General features: G+C 38.1%; 1 protein-coding gene across 2 annotated transcripts; it reads left to right on the forward strand.

The window, feature by feature from the left end:
* Window positions 1–72: 72 nt before the first annotated feature.
* On the forward strand, window positions 73–26271 carry LOC127426277 (EGF domain-specific O-linked N-acetylglucosamine transferase-like). 2 transcript variants are annotated; one of them, XM_051672972.1, is made up of 16 exons: window positions 73–175; window positions 4613–4854; window positions 6270–6370; window positions 8172–8280; window positions 8489–8583; window positions 8713–8817; window positions 10633–10739; window positions 12367–12470; window positions 17229–17321; window positions 17422–17493; window positions 18053–18139; window positions 19960–20028; window positions 20231–20292; window positions 20405–20524; window positions 22486–22588; window positions 24700–26271. In XM_051672972.1, exons 2-16 carry the CDS (start codon window positions 4657–4659, stop codon window positions 24844–24846), a joined length of 1572 nt encoding a protein of 523 aa, XP_051528932.1. In that variant the 5' UTR covers window positions 73–175; window positions 4613–4656; the 3' UTR covers window positions 24847–26271. The 2 variants fall into 2 exon arrangements, with proteins under 2 accessions (XP_051528932.1, XP_051528931.1); XM_051672971.1 differs by lacking the exon at window positions 73–175 and having other exon boundaries at window positions 3704–4854.
* The last annotated feature ends 1234 nt before the right edge of the window (window positions 26272–27505 follow it).

The following is a 27505-nucleotide window of genomic DNA, read 5'->3' on the forward strand; positions in this document are numbered from 1 at the left end:
ATATGACCCAGATTTCATGCACGTTTACTACGTTGTGAAGAAGCAGTGTAAAATTGGGACGTATTGCTCCCTCTTGCGGTTTAGAATAGTAACACATGCCGGCTGAAAATTTCCGGTAGTATGGCGACTGCATCCCTCAATGCACCCGCTGCCTTTCTTTAGTTTCTTCAAGGAGGTAAGAAAGACTACATTCGTTTATTTATTTATTTATTTATTTTTTTTTAAACTAAATTTCAGTGACAAATTTGTCTGTGGCAGTTAGATGTACGAAAAAAACATCAACAATGTTCAAAGTTGTGGGCACGTTAATTTAACATTGCGGTTATTTTTAAATTTTTAAAAAGAAATTTTTCTGTAGTAAAGGCAGCTCAAATTAATGATGGGACATCAGTTGTTGTTGTTGACGCTGGCAATGTGTCAAGCCCTTGTAGCTGCTTCGTTCCCCAACTCTGACTGTATTATAATAATTGTTTTATTTTAGAGTTGTTATGTGTCGGTGCAGGTCTCTACTTTTTAGTGCATTCTAAAATTACTGCAACCAACATTATCCGTTTCCATGTATGGGCAGATATTCAGAAGTTTCTAAAATCCAACATGTTAGCCCACATTTACTCTCGTCTATGGGGTTTTTAATTGAGCTGCTCCATGAAGCATGCAGGATCGGGACACTGCGTCTTTGTAAATCTGTTTGAGCTAGCCTGTTTAGACAGATCACATTGGAGACTGAATTAGACATCTGAGCTAAAAGTCCAATATTCTTTTAAAAAAAGCCATCATAACCATAGTTTCCGCCAAAATACCAGTTAATACTGACAATGTTACTGCTCTATAGTCACAAAAATAAATAAATAAAAGAAAAATCATATCCCCTTCAAACAGTGTAAGAAGCTTATGGTCTATTTCTGTAAATTTATTTTATAGTTCAAAGACATAACAGTATAGATATATTAAATTATGAAAAAGAATACATTGATAAAAACAATAAACACAAAACAGTTACATAAATAGACACTCACTGAGCACTTTATTAGGAACACATATACAGCTAGTTATGCAATTATCTAATCAGCCAATCGTGTGGCAGCAGTGCAATGCATAAAATCATGCAGATACGGGACAGGAGCCTCAGATAGGCTAATAATCAGAATGGGGACAAAATGTGATCTCAGTGATTTCAACCGTGGCATGATTGTTGGTGCCAGATGGGCTGGTTTGAGTATTTCTGTAACTGCTGATCTCCTGGGATTTTCACACACAACAGTCTCTAGAGTTTACTCAGAATGGTTCAAAAAACATTCAGTGAGTGGCAGTTCTGTGGACAGAAATGCCTTGTTGATAAAAGAGGTCAACGGAGAATGGCCAGACTGGTTCGAGCTGACAGAAAGGCTATGGTAACTCGGATAACCACTCTGTACAATTGTAGTGAGCAGAATAGCATCTCAGAATGCACAACACGTCGGACCTTAAGGTGGATGGGCTATAACAGCAGAAGACCACGTTGGGCACTTTATTAGGACCATAGTGTTCCTAATAAAGTGCTCAGTAAGTGTACTTCTATTATGATAAGCACATTTTAAATTTCTGAGTTCAAAGTCATTTTGATATTTTTTCAGAGACAAAAATCTGATTTTTTTGATCAGGTCAAATGGAGTAACCATAAGAATATATATATATACACACACTATATTGCCAAAAGTATTCGCTCATCTGCCTTTAGACGCATATGAACTTAAGTGACATCCCATTCTTAATCCATAGGGTTTAATATGATGTCGGCCCACCCTTTGCAGCTATAACAGCTTCAACTCTTCTGGGAAGGTTTTCCACAAGGTTTAGGAGTGTGTTTATGGGAATTTTTGACCATTCTTCCAGAAGCGCATTTGTGAGGTCAGACACTGATGTTGGACGAGAAGGCCTGGCTCGCAGTCTTCGCTCTAATTCATCCCAAAGGTGCTCTATCGGGTTGAGGTCAGGACTCTGTGCAGGCCAATCAAGTTCTTCCACACCAAACTTGCTCATCCATGTCTTTATGGACCTTGCTTTGTGCACTGGTGTGCAGTCATGTTGGAACAGGAAGGGGCCATCCCCAAACTGTTCCCACAAAGTTGGGAGCATGGAATTGTCCAAAATCTCTTGGTATGCTGAAGCATTCAGAGTTCCTTTCACTGGAACTAAGGGGCCAAGCCCAGCTCCTGAAAAACAACCCCACACCATAATCCCCTCTCCACCAAACTTCACAGTTGGCACAATGCAGTCAGACAAGTACCGTTCTCCTGGCAACCGCCAAACCCAGACTCGTCCATCAGATTGCCAGATAGAGAAGCGTGATTCGTCACTCCAGAGAACTCGTCTCCACTGCTCTAGAGTCCAGTGGCGGCGTGCTTTACACCACTGCATCCAACGCTTTGCATTGCACTTGGTGATGTATGGCTTGGATGCAGCTGCTCGGCCATGGAAACCCATTTCATGAAGCTCTCTACGCACTGTTCTTGAGCTAATCTGAAGGCCACATGAACTTTGGAGGTCTGTAGCGATTGACTCTGCAGAAAGTTGGCGACCTCTGCGCACTATGCGCCTCAGCATCCGCTGACCCCGCTCTGTCATTTTACGTGGCCTACCACTTCGTGGCTGAGTTGCTGTCATTCCCAATCGCTTCCACTTTGTTATAATACCACTGACAGTTGACTGTGGAATATTTAGTAGCGAGGAAATTTCACGACTGGACTTGTTGCACAGGTGGCATCCTATCACAGTACCATGCTGGAATTCACTGAGCTCCTGAGAGCGGCCCATTCTTTCACAAATATTTGTAGAAGCAGTCTGCATGCCAAGGTGCTTCATTTTATACACCTGTGGCCATGGAAGTGATTAGAACACCTGAATTCAATTATTTGGATGGGTGAGCGAATACTTTTGGTAATATAGTGTATGTGTGGGTGTGTGTTTATTTTTTTTTTATTTTTTTTTTAAAGAAAATTTATATAGGGCCAAATTTGTCAACTGATGCTTATTGAATAACAAATGAAGATAATGCTTATTCAAAATAATCACTTAAGACATTTTTTTGTTTTCTCTTGTTAATTTCAGTCACATTTCAAGTATTCTATAAACAAATTAATCTCCATTGTAATTGGATCAATCAATGTGAGCCCACTTTGGACATTTTCCATTACAAATCTATTCATCCCACTTAAGAAAAACTGTGTTTAATGGGGGCCTTTAGCCCCTGCAACATGGGGGCTTTTTACCCCAAAAACTATCCTTTCACTTTGAACAGTTATCAATTTTTTTATTTTTATTTATTCACCTTGAGCAAAACTGAAAATGGCAAATAAGTATGTTGTCTCAAAATAAATGTGATAAAATTTCAGGGATTCTAATTAGCTACATTTGCAACATTTAATAAATTATTAAAAATTAGATCAAATTACTTCAAAATCAAACTTTAGACATTGCACACATTGATCTCATGGATCTGGAATATTTTGCAGTGTATAGTGACAAAGGTGTTAAGGAAAGTACTATGGTAGTTTTTGTTGCTGTATAGTGTTTTGGTAGAAAATAAAATCCAATAATTAAATTAAAGTTCTCAGTGTCACATTCCATGAAATATAAGCTTCTGAATGACACCCTCACACTTGCACACTGTTTTTCCCACGAGGGTTTTAATTATGCAAGAATCTGTAATTACATTGTCGAACAAGCAGTTCACCATGATAACCATAGTTTCTGCATAAATACCATAGCTGAGTTATTGTTTCTGTAGTAAAAGTATTCTGAGAGCTTCTTACACTATTGGAAGCAGATCCCATATTCATTTATTAGTAGTAACAATTATTGCAGTTACAGGTTACTATGGTACAATTTTGGGCTGTCAAATTAATAATGGGTGTCACAAAATTAGCAAATAATCATGGCATACTTAAACTATTGTTAGAATGGAAGAGAACACTTGTCGCTGACAAGAGCTTTAGGCAATACTCCCTGGTGTTAGGTTAGGGTCACCGGGGTTAGGAAAAGCCCTGCAGCTATTTATAAGGTTTCACACAACCTGCACCTACCCTGCAGCAACTGTACATACCAAGAAATAACTGCTTTTGCAGTATAAATGAACTGTGTGTACAAGTGCTGATCTTCATTAGAGGTTTAGACATAGATCTTGACTATGTCATCTGATCATGATCAATAAACTTCCTCACTTCTATGGTTCAAAGTTAGTTTACTGAGAATTACTCCAGGACAGAACATATACATGCTTATAAGGCCTGTATTCACGATTTCTGCTATAGCTTCTATGTGTCTGCGAATGGCAGCCTGCGTTCACACAGTTGTTCCATGGCCACAAGCTATGAACAGAATGTGTGCTTGTTTTGACATTAATTTCCCTAATTCCTGGTCTTATTGCTTAAACAATTGAAGGAAAAAGGTCACTAATACTTCCTGTGGTTGGAGTACCACACGAGTAAGATCCGTTCATTTAAGGGTTCCCACACTAGTTACTTCCAGAGCTTTGGTGTTTGTCCTCCCCTGTAAGTAATTTGTTTTTTTTTCTCTAAACTTTTGTGCTCTGTCTGTCTCTCTCTCTTTCTCTCTCTCTCATAAATGATTGTAGGTGCTAATAGCCAGTGTAGTTACTTCCATGTGGCGTTAGGGACTATGCTGCTGCTAGTAGCTCTGTGCCTGGTCTGTACACATAAAACCACCTCCACCACAAACCATAACCAGGACGCAAACAACAAACCACAGCTTGACTACGGCAGCCTGGCACTGCCCCAGCAGCATATTCCATTCTATCTGCACAACAACAAACTTGTAGCTAAACTCTGCAAAGAGGACCCACTTTGCCCTTTTAAGGTAGATATTTACTTTTTTTTTTTTTTTTTTTTTTTATGTTATTTTTGCAAGAGTTGGCTTAAAAGTGAGTAGGTTATTGTTCTGAAGAGGTTTTAAGATTGTCAGACATAACATTTACAGTTTAAAATTAGGAATAGTAGCTCTGATTGATTACAATGCTCAAATTTGCCAAAAAAAAAAAAAAAAAAAAAACACAAACAAAACACATTTTAATAGAAAATGTAGACACAACTGGAGTATATCTGTAATTTACACTTTTCTTGATTAATTGTGGCAGCCGTAAATGTACGGCTTGGAAGTAATTTGACTTGATTACTAATTTTTATATATATTGTTACTATATAAAGACTCAAATGAATAGGTTAATTATTTGCTCTATTATATGCTGTATTACTGTTAAAGGGTTAATTCACCCTAAAATGAAAATTCTCTCATCATTTCCTCACCATCATGCCATTCCAGATGTGTATGACTTTCATTCTTCTGCTGAGCAGAAATAGAAGTATATTTAAGCTCTGTAGGTCTATAATGCAAGTGAATGATGGCCAGACCTCTGAAGGTCCAAAAAGCATTTAAAGTCAGCATAAAAGTAATCCATACTAATGGTTTAATCCATATCTTCAGAAGCAATACAATAAGAGTAGGTGAGAAACAGATTGATATTTAAGTCCTTTTTTACAAATAATCTTCACTTTCACTTTCACATTCTTCTTTTGTTTTTCGCTTTCTTTGTGCATGTCGCCACCTACAGGGCGGGGAGGAGAATTTTATATTAAAAAATAACTTAAATATTTATCTGTTTCTCACCCACACCTATCATATCACTTCTGAAGATATGGATTTAACCACTAGAGTTGTATGGATTACTTTTATGCTGACTTAATATGCTTTTTGGACCTTCAAATTTCTGGCCACCATTCAATTGCAGTGTAACAGAGCTGAAAATCTTCGTTTGTATTGAGCAGTAGAAAGAATATCATGCACATCTGGGATGGCATAAGGATGGTGAGAATTTTCATTTTTGGGTGAACCATCCCTTTAAAAGAGTTTTGTCATAGTTTTATTTTTTGTTTTGGTGCTTGGTATTTTCTTACTTTATTTTCCTAATTTAAATTTCATTCTGATTTTTTATGTATACATTTTTATAATTGTTATATTGTAATAATTGTTCATTATAAAGTGAGTGAAATGTGAAAAAGCATTTTTGTTGTGGATGCAGTAGCTTTATAATTATTTTTGTCATACTAAATATTTTGATTGTGTATTTCTATGTGGACCCTAGAAAGATTAGCGACCACTTTATGGAATCTAATGGGAATCTGAATAAAAAAATTAAAACCATAAGATGATTATAAATGTGATGATATGTTGCTATGGTGTACACTTAGCTTTGTCTTCTTTGTTGGCTATGACAGGATGCTCTGCTGCACAGGATGGCCTGCTGGGGCTATGAAAGGAACTGCTCCCCAGAGCACAGGTTCAGCTATCCTGTGTGTACCAGACTTGATTCAGGATGGTATGCTTTTCTTCGCTGACCTACTCAAAGTAGTGAAATATGTATTTTTATTTAACACTTCTACACGTCTCATTATTCCCAACTATCTATTTATGTACTAGTTAATCATCATGATGGCTTGGGGGTAGTTGACAAATAACACCTGGACACAGTTTTTCTTGGTTGTTAGCAGATAGTTTGTTCCAAGCTTCTTGGAGAATTCACCTCAGTTCTTCTATCTCTTTTCATGTAATCTCAGACTGACTCTATGTTCAGTGAGAGACTCTGTAGGAGCCATGCCATCTGTTGCAGAGCTCCCTGTTCTTCTATTCTGTTCTATTCTATTTGCAAAAGGAATGTTTGGGAGTCTAAAATTTATATTTCGTATTGAAACACTAAAGCTGAATATATATATATATATATATATATATATATATATATATATATATATATATATATACACACACACACACACACACACATACATAGAGTATATGTTTATATACAGTATATACACTGGCGGCTAAAAGTTTGGAATAATGTACAGAATTTGCTGTTTTGGAAGGAAATTGGTACTTTAATTCACCAAAGTGGCATTCAACTGATCACAGAGTATAGTCAAGACATTACTGATGTAAAAAAAACAGCACCATCACTATTTGAAAAAAGTCATTTTTGATCAAATTTAGACAGGCCCCATTTCCAGCAGCCATCACTCCAACACCTTATCCTTGAAAATCACTTGTCATTATATCAAATAAAGTTGAAAACAATTTGGTTTGTACAATGAAGCTTAACATTGTCTTTGTGTTTGTTTTTGAGTTGCCACAGTATGCAATAGACTGGCATGTCTTAAGGTCAATATTAGGTCAAAAATGGCAAAAAAGAAACAGCTTTCTCTAGAAACTTGTCAGTCAATTATTGTTTTGAGGAATGAAGGCTATACAATGAAAAAACTGAAGAGTTCATACAAAGGTGTACACTACAGTATTCAAAGACAAAGGACAACTGGCTCTAACAAGGAGAGAAAGAGATGTGGAAGGCCAGATGTACAAGTAAACAAGAGGATAAGTACATCAGAGTCTCTAGTTTGAGAAATAGATGCCTCACATGTCCTCAGCTGACAGCTTCATTGAATTCTACTCGCTCAACACCAGTTTCATGTACGACAGTAAAGAGAAAACTCAGGGGTGCAGGCCTTATGTGAAGAATTGCAAAGAAAAAGCCACTTTTGAAACAGAAAAACAAAAACAAATGGTTAGAGTGAGCAAAGAAACACAGACATTGGACAACAGATAATTGGAAAAGAGTGTTATGGATCTTAACCCCATTGAGCTTTTGTGGGATCAGCTAGACTGTAAGGTGCGTGAGAATTTCCCGACAAGACAGTCACATCTATGGCAAGTGCTACAGGAAGCGTGGGGTGAAATGTCACCTGAGTATCTGGACAAACTGACTGCTAGAATGTCAAGGATCTGCAAAGCTGTCACTGCTGCATGTGGCGGATTTTTTGATGAGAACTCTTTGAAGTAGTTTTCAAATTGTAATAGTAATTTTTCACATTATTGTCTTGACTATACATTGTGATCAGTTGAATGCCACTTTCACGTTTGGTGTGAAGAGGCCTATACAGTCTCTTTTATCGTTTGTACGGTTGTTTAAAGAGTTTTGGATCATTCCACTGACAAAACATTGAAAAAAAAAAAATTCTTTCCATGAAATTTTCAAAAAACATGAGTTGTTGAAAAATTTATGTGATCTAGGAGCTTTAATACTCAAAATATTGATAATGGCTGTCTCTTTTTTTTTTTTTTTTCTTTAGGGCTAGTTCTATTCAGACTGCCCAGGAATTGTTCTGGAAGCAGGCAGATTTTGGCTATGTGAGGGAGCGACTCAATGAGATGAAGACGTTGTGCAAGCCATTGAGTCCTGTGAGTGTCCCTCTTTTACCTTCTATCTCACCTTTACACTATGCTCTCTGATCTTCCCTATCTCGAAAGCTCCCATCTCACCTGCCCACCTGTCTGTTGAAGCCCTTAGCTGCTCTTTCTTTTCCAATAAGACCAATAAATGATTTAGTTGTGAATGGCTCGTTACTCTTTTGAATGTCACTTTTATGATATGTTATGATTTTTAAAGGGGGATTCTTCTCTGAAGTGCACAAGTCATATGCGGTTCTGCAGGGCCACAAACCTTTACCTGGACTTGAGGAATCCCCGCAGAGGTCATGAGAGGTCAGGGGAGGTCAAGGAAAATGTAGATCTGTGTGAAATTGTTTTCTGTCTGACAGAGCTGTGAGAACTTCCTGTCTAAATGACTCCCCACTGTTTCTCTCTATCTCTCTTCCTCTTATGTCACTGCAGGTATAAAGAGGATTTCTTTAAAGAGGGTGAGATTGGTGGTCACTGCAGCCTTAATAGTCAAGCACTTGCCTCAGAAGGGACACACAAAAGTCCTCTTCAGTCTTGGTAAATAATTTAATGATTAATACAAATAAAAAAAAGCCTATTGCTGAAAACATTGATTCAGATAACGTCATAAGCTTTTATTGTGAATAGAACCATTTGCTTTGGCTAAATGTATTTGTTTCTCCTCTTGTTACAAAGTAACATAAGTGATAAACATATGTAATCTCTTATGTTCATCCAAAAATGAAGATTATGTCATCATTTAATCACCCTTACATTGTTTAAAACCCACATGACTTTCTTTCCTTTGTGAAACACAAAAGTTGATATTGTAAAGAATGTTCTTGCTGGTCTTTTTCATACAGTAAGAGTAGACTATTATCAGTGGTAGGCAAGCTTTTAAAAGGTCGAAACGCACATTAAAAGTACCATCAATGTAGTCTATATGCCTTGTGCGCTATATTCCTGGCTTCTAAAGCCATTCGATAGCTTTAAGGGTGAGTAAATGATGACATAATTTAAATTTTTTGGATGAACTCTATCCCTTTAAAGGGATAGTTCACCCAAAAACGAAAATTCTCTCATTATTTACTCACCCTAATGCCATCCTAGATGTGTATGACTTTCTTTCTTCTGCTGAACACAAGTGAAGATTTTTTAAAGAATATCTCAGCTCAGGGGCCTGGATAGCTCAGCGAGTATTGAAGCTGACTACCACCACTAGAGTCGCGAGTTTGAATCCAGTGCGTGCTGAGTGAATCCAGCCAGGTCTCCTAAGCAACCAAATTGGCCCAGTTGCTAGGGAGGGTAGAGTCACATGGGGTAACCACCTCGTGGTCGCGATTAGTGGTTCTCGCTCTCAATGGGGTGTGTGGTAAGTTGTGTGTGGATCGAGTAGAGTAGCATGAGCCTCCACATGCTGTGAGTCTCCGTGGTGTCATGCACAGCGAGCCACGTGATAAGATGCGTGGATTGACTGTCTCAGGAATGGAGGCAACTGAGACTTGTCCTCCGCCACTCGGATTGAGGTGAGTAACCGTGCCACCACGAGGACCTACTAAATAGTGGGAATTGGGCATTCCAAATTGGGGAGAAAAAGGGGATAAAAAACAAAAAAAACAATGCAAGTGAATGGTGGCCAGAACTTTTAAGGTCCAAAAAGCATATAAAGGCAGTATAAAAGTAATCCATAAGACTCCAGTGGTTAAATCTATGTCTTCAGAAGCAATATGATAGGTGTGGGTGAGAAATGGATCAATATTTAAGTTATTTTTTACTATAAATTCTCCCTGCTCAGTAGGTGGCAATATGCACAAAGAATGTGAATCACCAAAAACAAAAGAAGAAAAACTCTTAGAAGAGTGTTTAGGAGGGCTGTTTGAAAGTGGAGATTTATAGTAAACAAAAAGGACATAAAAATTTATCTGCTTCTCACCCACACCTATCATATCGCTTCTGATGACATAGATTTAACCACTGGACTCTTATGGATTACTTCTATGCTGCCTTTATGTGCTTTTTGGACCATTCACTTGCATTGTATGGACCTACAGAGCTGAGATATTATTCTAAAAATCTTCATTTGTGTTCAACAGAAATAAGAAAGTCATACACATCTGGGATGGCATGAGGGTGAGTAAATGATGAGAGATTTTTAATTTTTGGGTGAACTATCCCTTTAAGGTAGTTTGCTCTCAAAGAACAGTTTGCAGATCAAAGATTTCAGAAGAGCATAGTTTTTTAGACAGATGTATAAACAGAAAGGTGAGGGTGGGATACAGGCACCGAAACAAAATTACTCAAGGCTGATTTTATAATGACTTTTGTGTACATGGCAAGAATTGCTCAGAGACCTTTGAGTTTTTCCTCTTTTAGGTTTGCTGAGTTGCAGACATACTCCAAGCTTGACTTTCTCCCCTCAGATGACAGGCATTGTGATGTCATAATCGATAGACCCACTGTCTTCATGAAGCTGGATGCAGGTTATCAGTTTGTACATGTTTGGGATAGTGGACCTTTGTCAGGGAAGACAGCATGTTTAATTTTGCTTCAGTGAAAACGAGGCAGTGAGGGATGAAAGTACAGACTTAAAGGAATAGTCCAACCAAAAATTATAATTCTGTTATACTTACTCACCCTCATGTCATTCCAAACTTGTATGATTTTCTTTCTTATGCAGAACATAAAATAATATCCCTGTCTGTCTTTTCAAAACAATGGCAGCTTGTAACACTTTAAAGCTGAAAAAGTAGTCCAAGCGACTCATGCATCATTTTCCAAGTCCTCCGAAGGCATACCCAAATTGTAGTCATAACATTTTGATGTCCCTTGCGCGTACATGAGTGCATGAGAGAAGTTCGTTCACAGTGGCTTGTGTGTTCACAGGAGAACTTGCATTGTTTAGTGCTAAAACAATGCAAGTTCTCTGTGAGGTTGAGTCAATTATGACAGTATTTTTATTTTTGGGTGAACTATTCCTTTAAGGTCCTAGATCACTTCTCATTTTCACGATACAAGACGTATTTTAATGTTTGCCAACTGAACAATCAACACCATTGAAAAGACTATCATTCTATCCCTCATAGTTTCTTTTTTATTTGTGTCAAATGACTAAGTTCAGGCATGAGACTATGAATGGCACAAGCTGGTAGGTCCTTAGACATGTAATCGGGTAGCCAATCAACTTGCATACCTCTGTTTGCCTAACATTTAAATTTGCTCAGTTTGCAAGTAAGCCAATTTTACTGCAGCACACTGCGAGAGTTTTCTCTGAAACCCTCCACCTTCCCAGCTCCACTTGTCTAGATCTGCTACATGGGGATTGTATTTATGTCTAATCATGCAGAAGCATGTCATACATGCTTGATGCAGCATGTCTTGTGTTTTTCTATGAGCAGCAGCAGAAGCACATGCTTAACTCAGTATGTCTGTGCATGTTCTAGAAAGTCTCCATACTTGCTTTGCAGCAGCAAATATGTCATACCCACATTAAAGGTGCTGTAAGTGATTTCAGCCATTCTACTTCCACAAGACTGAGTCGTTGAATTAGCCACGCCCCCTCTTTCCAAAACCCTGCAATCCTGACAGATTAGCTTTATTGAGACTGACATCATGCAGAAATGGTTGTTTAAAACAACAGCAGCATAATAGCGCCCTCAACTGACAACTGTTATGAACACAGTGGCTTAAAAATGGCAGTTAGCCTCAATAATTTGCTGCAACTACAATACTATGAGAACACACAAAATGATTGACAGATCGAAAGCGTCATTGTCTGTGGACCACGGACACATTTTTGTTTGCTGTTTACAGAGTCTAGAGCTGTCACAGAGAACCGTGAGATATCTCAGGACACATATTTCATTAATATCTTTCAGGGAGTAGGAACATTTCTTTGCATATCTTTCCATGAAAAAATCACTTACAGCACCTTTAACATGCTAAATCATTCCGAGAGTTGTCATGACTGAAATTAAATATGGCATCTACCCTGATTAAGGTGCATGGGCCTTTTTATGTTTGTCTTTCACAGCGGCATAGGCTCATATGCTTTGTGGTTTTTAATAAAACACATTTCAATGCTCTGCATTTTTCATATGTATTTTGCAGGAGTAAACATGTATCATCATTTCTGTGACTTTGTTAACCTATACATCTCCCAACACCTCAACAATTCCTTCAGCCGTGACATAAACATCGTCATGTGGGACACGGTAAGTGTTCTTCTCTCTAACATGCACAAAAACACTGTGTTCTGCAAATATATTTTCCAATATATCATCAACCATAAGGACTCTGAGAGCACTTGTCACCAGCAGAATTTTTACTTGTCAGGATTAGAAAACACAGTAACAGAAGGTTTGGTGATGAATGTATTGCCTCCGTTTCAGGTGGTGTACTGCTGAAAAAATAAAGAGAAAACAGTGGGCAGAAAATAGTCTGACTTATGAGGAAACCTTATCCTGCCTATTGTTCAAACATGAGTTTTTCAAACATGAGGAAGAGAGGGAAGAATGAAGGGGTGTGGAGAAGGAGGGAGGCTTTTTTTATGAAACAATGTGACTGAGGGTGGGTTGCAACAATAAGAATTAAATTAAGAAGAGTTTAGAGCTAATCAAAGATTTGTTGATCTAGGATTTATTTTAATTCGAGTTGTGTTGCACCACTTAAATTTAAACATGGATTAACAAATCACTGATTAAAATGTTAACCTGTGATTAAATCACTTGCGATTAATTTTGTCCGCCATAATGGATTAAACGGTGTAACAAAAAAAAATAAATAATAATAACACTATTTTATTTAATTTTCGAGTGAGAACATAAAATTGTCTCTGCGAAAAAGAAACTCATCTACAGTGGTTAATACCCGCTTCCTAGACAGATCAGCGGCACAAAAGGCAGATCAAATAAAAGCCAAGAAAATGACGCAGCCATGCATAAGAAGTACTAATTTCACAAGCCATGAGAAGAATTTGGTATCTCAATTAATGGGACTATAATCGAAGACAAGAGGACAGATAATGTTACCATAGAAAAAAAGAAGAGGCGTGGGTCCAGCTAAGCACCAGCTTTAACGCGTCTGCGGGTATCAAGGACAAGCGAGATGTGATGAATTTAAAAGTCTGTTGGAAAATCTTAAAAGCGAAAAAAGATGCTGTCCAGGAAAGGAGAGAAACTTTTCTCATGGGAGGAGGTCCACCAGCAAGCGAAATGGATCAGTTTTCCCAAAAAATCATCCAGATCATTCCACAACAAATATCTCCCTTATCTAACTTATTTGATGATGATGCCATTGCAGACTAGCCAGGCCCACCAACACCAACCTACAAAAGTATGTTGCTACATTTCAATTAGGAAACGGCAAATAATTTAGTCATTGTTGGCTTGATAAAGCCAAGATCATTTCATAAAACATGTTGACATGTGTTGATCCTGGCCATCGAGCCACAGTGTTGGTGATTTGGCCCTTCTCATCACACACTACTTGAACATTGATGGAACAGTAGCCCTTCCTGTTGCAAAACAACTCTCCATTTTCTCCACCAGGGTTCTGAATACGAATGTGGGTGCAGTCAATCGCTCCTATAACTCCAGGAAAACCAGCTCTTGTGTAAAATCCAGCCGGTGTTCCGCCTGTCAGTGCAAATCTTATATACTGATCTTTCAGAGTTGTAATTTCTCCTGATACCCTTCCAACAATTCTGCTCACAGTTGATTTATGAACTCCAGAAAGATCCCTTTCCACCATCTGGAAACAACCAGTGGCGTAAAAGTGCAAGGCTATCAGAAGCTGGAGCAATGGTGGTATAGCTGCATTTCGGTCACTGCTATGTTTAATTAGTGGTCAAATTTTTTCATTTAACATAATACAGTTTCCTTGTTGAATCTATATCTCTTTGAAAATTCCTCATCATAAAACTCAACAGGGTTCAGTCTTTCTAATTTTGTTCTTCGTGGTACTCTTTCATTGTCCCCAATCAACCAAAAAAGTGCTGCCATTTTCTATATTTAAACCTCCTCAGCTGCAAGTTTAAAGTTAATTCTTAACTGATTTTTAAATCTGAGTTTAAAGTAATGGAGCAACAGGACTAAAGTTAATCTAGATTTACTGTGAAATTTAAATCAGGATTAAAATGATGGTTTAAATTTAACCATGATTATTTTTAAACAAGGTTTAAAGTTTGGTTTGGTGCAACAGAATTGTTAGATAAACCATTATTTAATCTCAGTTTAAGGTTAATCCTTTTATGGTGCAACCCACCCTGAGTCTGCCAAATAAATCCAGCCTAAAAAATTTAAATTGGAACTATTTTTTTATTTTGATTTTCTCCTCTTTTTCTCCCCAATTTGGAATGGCCAATTCCCAATGCATTCTAAGTCCTCGTGGTGGTGTAGTGACTTGCCTCAATCTGGGTGGCGGAGGATGAATCTCAGTCGCCTCTGCATCTGAGACCATCAACCCTTGCATCTTATCATGTGGCTTGTTGAGCACGTTACTGCAGAGACATAGCGTGTGTGGAGGCTTCACGCTATTCTCCGTGGCATCCATGCACAACTCACCACGCGCCCCACTGAGAGTGAACCACATTATAGTGACCACAAGGAGGTTACCTCATGTGACTCTACCCTCCCTAGCAACTGGGCCAATTTGGTTGCTTAGGAGACCTGGCTGGATTCACTCAACACGCCCTGGGATTTGAACTCGTGAACTCCAGGAATGGTAGTCAGCGTCTTTACTCACTGTGCTACCCAGGCCCCCCTTATTTTGTATTTTCTTAACATTTTCTATGTTGCCAGACTTTAAATCATACTGTTGGATTGCTGTTTTGGTAGTAGATTAAGGTAGACTAAGAAATTAAGGATTAAAAACTGTTATCCAAACAGGTTTAAGGAGAGTATTTTAGGTTAGGCAGCATCTATTAGCTAGATTAGTAAGACTATGTCCACACTAATACGTTTTCGTCTGAACATACGTTTTTTACTTTCATGCACACTAGAAGGGCTTCTTTCTCCACTGAAACAGAGACTGTTTAAAATGCTCTCCATAACCACATACTTTGAAAAAACAAATGACATTAGGAAACTAAAGGTAGGCTTTTCAGACTTTAATGGATTGGTGTGGTCGTGGCCTTAATCTAGATTAGACTGTGTGATCTAACAGTTTAAAGACAACACCTTGATTTGGGAGTGTTGCTAGATCTCAAATATTCATAGTGAATGCCAGGCCTGTATGAATGATTAATAATCACAGTGAATGTTTGAATGCTTGAAGTCTGAAAGTATGTCTTTAGATCAGGTCTCCTTACTCCAATATTGGAATAGTGTACCCAAAAATGGAAGTTTTGTCATCAATTATTCATCCTTATGATGTTCCAAACTTGTATGACTTTCTGGATTTTCAAACACCAAAAAGGATAAAAAGCACCATAAATGTACCATAAAAGTAATCCGTACGATTTAGAAAAGACTTTAGATGGCATTGGTTCTTGTGTGTCTCGTGACTAATTGACTAATTGAAAATTATTTGATCATTTACTCAACTTCATGCTATCCCAGATGTGTATGACTTTCTTTCATTTGCAGAACACAAATGAAGATTTTTAGAAGAATATCTCAGCTCTGTCAGTCCATACAATGCAAGTGAATGGTGACCAGACATTTGAAGCTCAAAAAATCACATAAAGGGAGCACTAAAGTAATTTATATGACTCCAGTGGTTAAATCCGTCAATATTTAAGTCCTTTTTTTTACTATAAATCTCCACTTTCACATTCACATTCACATTTTGAAAGTGAAAGTGGGGATTATAGTTAAAAAAAAAAAAAAAAAACCGACTTAAATATTGACATGGATTTATCCCTTACTTATCATATTGCTTCTGAAGAAATATATTAAACCACTAGAGTCATATGGATTACTTTTATGCTGCCTTTATGTGATGTTTGGAAGCTTTAAAGTTCTGGTCACCATTCACTTGCACTGTAAGGACAAACAAGATGAGATATTCCTCTAAAATTCTTTGTTTGTGTTCTGCAGAAGAAAGAAAGTCATTCACATCTGGGATGGCATGAGGTTGAGTAAATGATGATAGAATTTTCATTTTTGGGTGAACTATCTCTTTAATTTTGTATATGTGAAAGCATGAATGAGATTTGAAAGCTATAGCAGAAGGCAAGACTTACATTGTATGGAAAAGAACAGTCAGGTCATCTTTTGTGTGTTCCACAGATGCATAAAAAGACGAGTAATTGGGTGAACTGATTCTTTAATTCAAGCTTATTCATTTCAATAAGAAAGTGCCTCCAATAAACAGACTATGAATGAATGTTGCATTTATATAGCACTTTCTCAGATACTACAATCAAAGCGCTGTACACAGTGAACTCTCCTCAAATTCCACCAGTATGCAGCATCCACCTGGATGATGCAACAGCAGCCATAGTGTGCCAGTACACTCACCACACACTAGCTATTGGTGGTAAGGAGAGAGTAGAGTTATAGAGCCAATTTATGGATGGGTATTATTAGGAGGCCATGATTGAGAAGGGACAATGGGGGGAATTTGGTCAGAACACCAGGGTTACACCCCTACTCTTTTACAGTGCCCTGGGATTTTTAATGACCACAGAGAGTCAGTACCTCAGTTTAACATCTCATCCAAAAGATGGTGCCTTTTTACAGTAAAGTGTCGCCATCACTATACTGGGGCATTAGGACCCACACAGACTGCAGGGTGAGCACCCCCTTCTGGCCTCTCTAGTACCTCTTCCAGCAGCAACCTTAGTTTTCCCTATGAGGTATCCCATCCAGGTACTGGCCAGGCTCAATCCTGCTTAGCTTCAGTGGCAATCAGTCTTGAACTACAGGGTGTTATGGCTGCTGCATGACTAGCTACTGCTACATTGTCAATGGCCATTAAGTTTAATGTTTAAAAAAAGTTTATGCAGTTAATTTTGTTTTGTCTATCAGAGTGTGTATGGATATGGAGATTTGTTCAGTGAAACGTGGCGGGCTTTCTCGGATTATGACATCATCCACCTCAAAAACTTTGACTCTAAAAGGGTAAAAGACTTTTACATTGTATCACATCATCCTTTCTCGCATGTGCCACTTTTCCTTAAAAGTTAATTTATTTTCTCCTTAAATTAATATTTTTCCACAGGTGTGTTTTAGAGACGCATTTTTCTCTCTCCTTCCGAGAATGCGATATGGCCTTTTCTACAACACCCCTCTTGTAAGTATCCCAATCATAGACAAAAAACATTGCTTTATATAATTGTAAGTTTCACATTTCTGTCTTCAAACCCTCCATAAATTGGCCCCATTCACTTCCATTGTAAGTGCCTCAACTGTAACCCTCAATTGGACGATTCTAAATACATTTTTGTGTTAATCCACATTATGCCACAAATGCTTTCGTTAGACCTTAACTTGTATTGAACCCGGAATAATTCCTTTAACTGTATTAACTTGCATGATTGCTCTGTTGTGCTCATGTTTTTCTTTATTTCTTTATTTTTTTTGCATTTGTTCATTTCGGCTCTACATCTGCTGTCATCTGTCTATGTTAATGCGTCTCTGCATGACATTGGTGGAAGCTGTGTGTGTGTGATATAGAATATTTGCTTTGTATGAGACTGAACACATCTGGTGCTGTTGTTCAAATTATCCTCATGTTTAGGATTCTGTCGCCCTGTATTTGCAAATGGCATGTACAATGTGAGTGTGTGGTAGATATAACTGACGGATGTGTGTGTGACTGTTTTTTGCAACATGTTTGTGTATTTTGATAGATCTCTAACTGCCACAGTGAGGGGATGTTCAGGGCGTTTTCCCAGCATGTCCTTTATCGACTCAATGTCCCGCAAGAGGGACCAAAGGTAATAATATTGCACAATGCACAAACGCACACAAAAATATGCACATACTAGTCATGATTCTTGTATACTTGTATAATGAGAGAATATCATAGTCTCTGAATGTTTACAAAACCACACTAATACACACTGAATAAATTGTTTCATGGTGTAATTTTGGAACTGTTATCCTCCTGCGACCCTGCGTCCACATGCGTGGACATTATGTTTTGGCTTTTCTATAAGCTATGCATAATTTAATTTCATTTAAACCGACTGATCTCAGTTCAGAAGACTCTAGGCAGTCATTAAAGGGTTAAACTTTCGACCCACCGAGTCATGTGACAAAACAACATGGCACGAGTTTGTCTTTGGGAGAAACACAAACAAAAGGTAAGAAACCTCATTAAGTTTTTACATTAAAACCTATCTGAGTCAAAAGAGTTGAGTCTCTAGTTTAATCTGATATGCCATTTTAAAAATTTCGTCGATTTATCACGAAACGACATGCTGTTAAACACAATGACCATGTACGTGGACTATAGGCTCATTTTTCTTAAAATATCCTATATTCACTGTGCATTTTCACATTGAGAATCAATGGATGCATCTAAAAGCTGGTAAATGTTGCTTTGAGAGGCTTTATATGGAGTTAGGATGGTGCATTTCAAACTGTTCTTAGACCAGTGCAGAAAGACAGCACATTCCCTAATTAGGGAGCAAGGGAGCATCCTACAGCTTTCCTATGCAGCCAAGTGCATTCACTCCTAACATCTGGTCAAAAGTTCAGTTTCAGGCTGCAGATGATGTTTGGACCACTCAACATGTTTTGCAGACATGGGATGATGGTAATCAGTATATAGATTTAGAATTTTTCATGCAGAATTTTATTTTAACATTTGGTTAACTGTGATTGGAGGATGCTGGCCAATGAAGTTTGTAACGTTTCAAAAACATGAATAAACAACACTCCTGGAAACATAATATACAATTTGATAAAAAAAAAAAATGACTTTCTATAGCTTGGTATTATTTAAAATTTCACAACTTAGTCCCACTGTTCACATATCTGGACATCAATTTTTAGGAAAACTACTTGATCTAAAAAATAATATTTTTTTGCATATTTCTTAGGGGCTACTAGTTACAAATCAAAAAGGAAAATGAAAAATGCACACAGCAGTCATGCTCGGGTCTTAGGAGGTTAAATGCTACATTGTTTCACTGGGTTGCAACATACAACTGGCATAAATCTGTGGCTACAGGAATGTATTTTTGTGTGTGTGTTCGCGTGCACTTGGCCCTGACCCTCAGCTGCTCATCAAATCACTCAGACTCCACCCCTTTGTCTTCCTGACAGACACACACACACACACACACACACACACACACACACACACACACACACACACACACACAGAGATGTCACCTTTATAGAAAATAGCCATAAAATATGATTTAGTATATGCCACAGTTTCAATTGTCTGTGCCACAGGCTCTTGTGTAGGTGTATTTGCAATAATGTTTAGATTATAAGGTCATATAATCATTGCAGTGAGTACTCCATCTGTCACTAGATGGCACAGTTGTACAATTTATGCCTACATATTGTCATTGTGTTTGTCACTTGTCAATGGCGGAGCCCAGTTCTGTCTTGTAATGCACATTATATACATTTTCTCCCTCTTTGCCCATCTAAATGTATAGTTTAAAGAATAATTGCACATGTCTAAATGCATATTGAAAACGGATTTAACATGTTACAAAATATATCTTCAGACGCAAACATACAGTATGTCGAAAGCATATGACATCTGAATGTAATGTCTTTTTTACTCTGTCAGGAAGGCCAAGTTCGTGTCACAATGTTGGCAAGAAGCACTGAGTACCGTAGGATAATAAACCAGCAGGAGGTGAGGAGCTCCCTCTGTCTCTCCCTTTCTCTCTTTGCTTATCATTGATTTATCACTCTGGTTCCTTAACTGCCCATTTAAAGTCTTATTTGCTGGAGACCCCTGCTTGGTAAAAAGCCTTGATTTACTTGGTCTCTGTCCACATGAATGTGAGGTCTCGTTAATCACCCTCTGAATCCCCGCTGTGTGTGTGTGTGTGCAGCTTATAAATGCCCTGAAGATGGTGCCTTTATTTGAGGTCAAACTGGTGGATTACAAATTCAAGTGAGTGATTTAGTCTTTCTTGTTTTTAAAATGTATTGATTTCTTTGGAGATAGTTGATTTGATGTTTGCATTAGTTTCCGCACTGCACTGAAAGGTGATTTGTGTTTGTAGAGAGATGTCGTTTCTGGAGCAGATCCACATCACACAAAACTCTGATATCTTTATTGGGATGCATGGAGCCGGACTGACCCACCTCCTCTTCCTTCCCGACTGGGCCGTCATATTCGAATTGTAGGTGGCATGTGTATCTTTCTGCTCTTTAAGTGTTCTGTGTGTTCAACTTCACTCTATTGTAGTGCGGTTACCTTCAGGAATGTAAATTCTTTTAACTGTCACTTTTACAGTTTCAAACAAGGCATTTTAAAAACCCTTTGAAGTTATAAACGGTTTATGAATGGTTCGTGGTGAGCAGTTGCAGTTTTTAAATGAGAGTTTAAATGTTTTAACCTTTTTCCAAAATTATACTTTGAAAGTGGTTATAGTAGCACAACTAAAAAGGTTCATTTGATGTTAGAAAATGTATATATGTTCCTATATGTCAACTGGTAGAGCATGGCGCTAGCAACGCCAAGGTCATGGGTTCGATTCCTAGGGAACACACAAACTGTTTCAGTGTTTATCTTGAATGCAAGTTGCATTGGATAAAAGCATCTACCAAATGTAAATATAGATTTAGGTCTATTCTAAAAAAATAAATATGTGCCTATATGCACATTCCAATGCGTGATACTTCATCCCATTAGATGAATTTAAGGGAAGGTTGGCTGAGCAGATATGCCTGTGTTTTGAAAAACTACCGCAAATGATGTTAAAAATTGCCTGTTACCACTCATAAGTTGTTCTTGTTTAGAAAGACATTTATTTTAGTATGTAATTGTTCACTACCTTTTGTACACTACATTTCGGTCTGGAAAGCAGCTGTCTGATGTGCTTAATACAGATGAAAAATATTTATAATATGTGATTTGAATTAGTTTTGTAAAGGGTCCTGAAATGTGTAGTAGTTTAGTGGTCAAGGAAATAAACACAGTCCAAAATATATCACGCCCTGAGTGGAGTCGATTCCCAGCTTTGGGTCGATTCTTGATTCCCAATGCCTCGGAATCGAGGAATCTGTTCTGTTTGGAATCGATTCCCAGCCCTAAATACAATGACATTCATACATTTTTAAAGGGATAGTTCACCCAAAAATGAAAATTCTCTCATCATTTACTCACCCTCATGACATCCCAAATGTATGACTTTCTTGCTTCTGCTGAACACAAAGATTTTTTGAAGAATATCTCAGCTCTGTAGGTCCATGCAATGCAAGTGAATGGGTACCAAAATTTTGAATCTCCAAAAAGGACAAAAGGATCTTCAAAAGGACTTAAATATTGATCAGTTTCTCACCCACACTTATCATATCGCTTCTGAGATATGGATTTAACCACTGGAGTCACATGGATTACTTTTATGCTGCCATTATGTGCTTTATGGATATTTTAAATTTTGGCTACCATTCTCTTGCATCATGAGGACCTACAGAGCTGAGATGTTCTTCTAAAAATCATGTTCATAAAAGTTTATGTTCTGCAGAAGAAAGAAAGTCATACACATCTGGAATGGCATGAGGGTGAGTAAATGATGAGAGATGTAATTTTTAGATGAACTATGCATTCAAGGAATAGTTCACCTAAAGTGTCCAAATACTTTAATAATAATGACTCCACTTCAATTAATGCATCTTTTTTTCGTATGATCGTAACGAGGACATATTCTGCATGTTTCTTTAAAAAGTTTCTTTCTGTTTCACTACTGATTCTGCAAATTCACAGTGCTGTTTGTGCATGATAAGTTAAGATGAATTCCCATGTGTGTTTGTTCGTCTGACATCCTATGCTGACTTTAAGAGAGCATGTCATGTTACATGTCTACCCAGTGCACTAATCAATTCCAACAACCATGTGGGCACAGTCAACCTTCTGTGCTTTACTTGTCTAATGTACTGTGTGTGTGTTAGGAGGAAAGCAGCATCTCTAACTGAGCTGAGTCTGGCTCTGACAGTGTGTGTGTGTGTGTGTGTGTGTGTGTGAGACAGTGAAATACAGCCTAATTAAACAGTTATCCATCAAATTGAGTCTGCGGAGGCTTTGTGGGCTGCTACCTGCTAAGTTTGGGACATAAAGCATCCCTCTTTCTATATTCCACAGGTACAACTGTCAGGATGAGAGCTGCTACCGTGATCTGGCCCGACTGAGGGGAGTCCATTACATGACTTGGCAGGAAAAGGACAAAGTGTTCCCTCAGGATAAGGTGAAGAGAGCACACACACACTGCTGCCTGGGAATCACTCCAAATTACTATATTTAATCTCACTATTACTATATATTTAACTATAATTAAAATAAGTTTATACTTATAATTCAGTTACTGGACACTTAAGCCACACTTACAAATGTATGAATGTAATTGCATTAGATAACAAAATATCAAACCAAGTGGCATTAATTTTAAAGAAAGATCACACATAGTACAAGCACACTCTTCAAGCAAAAAATTTCCCCAAAGAAGTTTGTTTGGTTTTAAATGATAAAACATACTGCCGTGCAAAGGGAAAGCACAGTAACTACACTTTGTCAGAATTAAGTTATGACCAAATCAGGTCTCTTAGACTATAGCTGGGTTTCCATCCACATATTTTTAATCGCATTTTAGGATATCGCATAAAAACTGCTGGATGGAAACACCAAGATGCTAATAAAATCTTCAAAATGCACATAAAAACGTATACACTCACTTGAGGTGGATAAATGTTTAATTTGCTTAGAAGAAATGTGCATAAACTATGATGGAAACACATTTACCGAATAAATTCCAGTTTAATTTATTATTATTATACAAGATGCGCATCAAAAAAGTAATGTGACTGAATAAGTCGTTCATAACTGGACTAACCAGAGGACCAATCACAGCTGAAATGTTGCTCTGGTCATCCTGAAATAACAGTGTCTAGAAAATCCAAAGCCTGCATAGAGTTTGCAGAGCAAATATGTTGATAGAAACTTGAACTGTGCCGAAGAGCAGGTTTATTGACACTTTTGAAGAATATAGGGCAGATCTGCACGGCAAAGAAATGAGGAGGGGGCCTGGGTAGCTCATTGGTTAAGACGCTGGCTACCACCCCTGGAGTTCGCTAGCTCAAATCCCAGGGCGTGCTGAGTGACTCCAGCCAGGTCTTCTAAGCAACCAAATTGGCCCGGTTGCTAGGGAGGGTAGAGTCACATGGGGTAACCTCCTCGTGATCGCCATAATGTGGCTCGTTCTCGGTGGGGCGCATGGTGAGTTGAGCGTGGAAGACGTGAAGCCTCCACACGCGCTATGTCTCCGTGGCAAAGCGTTCAACAAGCCACGATTGACGTTCCCAGACGCGGAGGCAACTGGGATTTGTCCTCCGCCACCCAGACTGAGGCGACCAACGAGGACTTAAAAGCACATTGGGAATTGGGCATTCCAAATTGGGAGAAAAAGGGGAAAAATCCCCCCCCCCCCCAAAAAAAAATAAATAAGGAAGAACACACACACATAGGGCTCCCAGAACTGTGTGACGCACTGTCGCTGCCAGACATGAGACAAAGTTCTTTACTGTGTTTTGATTGTGTGCTCTAAACCGTGAGTATTTTATTAATAAAAGAGTCACGGTGGCTACACTTTCCGGAAGTGACGATTTTGTTCTTTTGAACACATGGAATGGAAACGCGGCTTTATTCGCATATTTTTTTTGCGATATTATGGTTTTTTGCATTAATTAAATTCGCAGCTTGGATGGAAACATAGCTTATGATCTGTTCTGTGACAGACAGGTTTGGCTTAACAGTGCTCAGATTCAGAGAAAAAAGTGTGAAAATCGCAATATCCACACTGAAGCCAAGTACTGGCTTTGAAGTCATTTTTCTCATTTTCAGTGTATGTAATTATTGCTTTTTCCTTTGAAGAGCAGAATAGATATTCTGTTTAGAATGATTTTTTTTTTAGACTCTTTCTGGTTGTCAAACTAAGCGGAACATGTCCATAGGTAATGTGATGAACTACACCTGTGGTTACTCTGCTAGAACACCTATGTGAACTTGACTTTATACTGTACATCCACTAAAAATGACCTTGGGACCAGTTGAGTAATTTCAAAAACAGAAAAAGTGAAGTTCGTTCTTGGAAAAGGTCTAGTACCATTTATTTACAGGTGCCACTTGCAATGATATTTTGTATCTAATGCAATGAAATTCATAAATTTTCAAGTGTGTTTTAAGTGTCCAAATACTTTTTGGGGCCATTGCATATGCATAATGATAGTAATTATCATCTTTAATTTATAAACATGTTCTAAGTCACAATGATTTACTAATATTTTAAAAACATTTCTGTCTCAGGGTCATCACCCTACTCTTGGAGAACATCCTAAGTTTACCAACTACTCTTTTGAATTAGAGGAGTTCATGCGGTTAGTCCTGCTTGCAGCTGGGCATGTGACCCGGCACCCACAGTGGCGAGCAAAACAAGCCAGAGATGAACTGTAGGCTATAAGCCAGCAGAGCACACACAGATAGCTGAACACACTTAGACTAACCCTCCACTCCTAAAACTGTAGCTATGCTTTACCTACAAATGTGTTTGATATGTGAGTGCACATTTTAAAATAACAAAAAGAAAAGAAAAACCCTGTGTTGTATACATATAGTTTGCGCTGTTACTTATGGACCCTTTTCACACGTCTGCTTTCGCCAAGTGGAAGTCGTCATCGTTGGCTGAACTTGAATGGCGGTGAATGGGGGACCACAGCAAATTACAATTTTTCTTACCCGTTTGCTCCAACTGCAAAAGAAAAAATCAACGATTACACTTTCACAGCTTTGCAAAGAAGGTAAAAATATAGAGTGCTGGATAATAGCAGTAAGAAGAGAGAAACAGGCCAAATTTTCTGTCACTTCCTCAGCAGCTGTGTTAGAAGCCTTGTCGCAGCTATGGTAACTGATTTTTTTAAACGTATTCCAGGGTAATATAATACAAAGTACAATGTTATAAATTGACACTAAATATTTTTTAAATTGGAAATGTAAAAACTTTTCTACTTTTACGTTGTTAAAGAAGGTGGAAACACGTCATAACAGGTCTGTGAAAAGGGTCCATTCTCTGGCTGTTAATGTCTGCACTTGGAGTTGCTGAGTAGCTTACTGAAAAGTGCACACCTTACACCTTAATTGGCAGGCATATTAGTTTGAATGATCATTTTTGGGTGTTTTACTATACCTCGCTTTTTTTTTTTTTTTGTAAGGTTACACTGTTATAGCTGATTTTAGTGCAGTTTTATTATTTATTTCAGAATGTTTATGGTTGTCATTTCAATACGGGAAGCAAATTCAAGGTCAACAGATCATTTCAAGCTTGGAAGACATATTTTGGGTACTGAACTGCTGTTGAGTTTGCACAAATTGTTGCCCAAAATTAGGCTAGGACTCTTTGTGACTGTTTGTTGTGTTGTTGATTACATTGTATAACAATCAAGCCACATTTAAAGCAACTTTTTATATTGCTTTTTTATTATTAATGGAGATGACCTAAGTTTCATATTTATTACAATGTCTGTTACTGTTTCCATTTGTAGCCAGTGAAAATTTTGTAAAGAAAACTATGTTTAGGGATCCATGAATCCAGTCCTTTTGCACTCATTGAGGTATTCGCTCAGTATTGTTTTTTTAGGGTTTTTTTTTTTGTATCAGTTTTTTTTTAATCTTAGACACTAAAAACTGATATTTGATATGGATTTGTTTGTTAATTTTTAAGTTCTTTTTTTTTTTTTTTTTTTTTTAGTTTAGGTAAATATATTTAAGAATTTCCTATTATTATGTTTTAAAGAATATAATTTAATTTGGGTTTTTGACCATTTTGCATTTTTAAGCTTTTTAAAATATTTTAAAAGGTCTTATTATACCATTCTCACATACATGTACAAATAAAACTTTATTTATGGAATTTACATAATTTGGCATTAAACAAATCATTTTTATGAGAGTTTAAACAAAGATGCCTCTTCAACATGGTTTATCACAAAAGTTATTAGGATTGAGTATGTAAGCTGAGTATATAAGCAATTTATAGGATATATATATATATATATATATACACTATATTGCCAAAAGTATTCGCTCATCTGCCTTAAGACGCATATGAAATTAAGTGACATCCCATTCTTAATCCATAGGGTTTAATATGACGTCGGCCCACCCTTTGCAGCTATAACAGCTTCAACTCTTCTGGGAAGGCTTTCCACAAGGTTTAGGAGTGTGTTTATGGGAATTTTGACCATTCTTCCAGAAGCGCATTTGTGAGGTCAGACACTGATGTTGGACGAGAAGGCCTGGCTCACAGTCTTCGCTCTAATTCATCCCAAAGGTGCTCTATCGGGTTGAGGTCAGGACTCTGTGCAGGCCAGTCAAGTTCTTCCACACCAAACTCACTCATCCATGTCTTTATGGACCTTGCTTTGTGCACTGGTGCGCAGTCATGTTGGAACAGGAAGGGGCCATCCCCAAACTGTTCCCACAAAGTTGGGAGCATGGAATTGTCCAAAATCTCTTGGTATGCTGAAGCATTCAGAGTTCCTTTCACTGGAACTAAGGGGCCAAGCCCAGCTCCTGAAAAACAACCCCACACCATAATCCCCCCTCCACCAAACTTCACAGTTGGCACAATGCAGTCAGACAAGTACCGTTCTCCTGGCAACCGCCAAACCCAGACTCATCCATCAGATTGCCAGATAGAGAAGCGTGATTCATCACTCCAGAGAACGCGTCTCCACTGCTCTAGAGTCCAGTGGCGGCATGCTTTACACCACTGCATCAGACACTTGGCATTGCACTTGGTGATGTATGGCTTGGATGCAGCTGCTCGGCCATGGAAACCCATTCCATGAAGCTCTCTACGCACTGTTCTTGAGCTAATCTGAAGGCCACATGAACTTTGGAGGTCTGTAGCAATTGACTCTGTGGAAAGTTGGCGACCTCTGCACACTATGCGCCTCAGCATCCGCTGACTCCGCTCTGTCATTTTACATGGCCTACCACTTCGTGGCTGAGTTGCTGTCATTACCAACCGCTTCCACATTGTTATAATACCACTGACAGTTGACTGTGGAATAATTAGTAGCGAGGAAATTTCACGACTGGACTTGTTGCACAG

Source organism: Myxocyprinus asiaticus, chromosome 35 (genome assembly GCF_019703515.2).
Source record: "Myxocyprinus asiaticus isolate MX2 ecotype Aquarium Trade chromosome 35, UBuf_Myxa_2, whole genome shotgun sequence".
Classification (NCBI taxonomy): Eukaryota; Metazoa; Chordata; class Actinopteri; order Cypriniformes; family Catostomidae; genus Myxocyprinus; species Myxocyprinus asiaticus.

Excerpts from the sequence above, each read along its gene's own strand:
- LOC127426277 (XM_051672971.1), top strand. The coding sequence starts at position 4,603 with ATGATTGTAGGTGCTAATAGCCAGTGTAGTTACTTCCATGTGGCGTTA. Across the intron at positions 20,525-22,485 it reads TGGGCCGTCATATTCGAATT|GTACAACTGTCAGGATGAGA; the intron begins GTAGGTGGCATG and ends TATATTCCACAG. Across the intron at positions 22,589-24,699 it reads AAGTGTTCCCTCAGGATAAG|GGTCATCACCCTACTCTTGG; the intron begins GTGAAGAGAGCA and ends TTTCTGTCTCAG.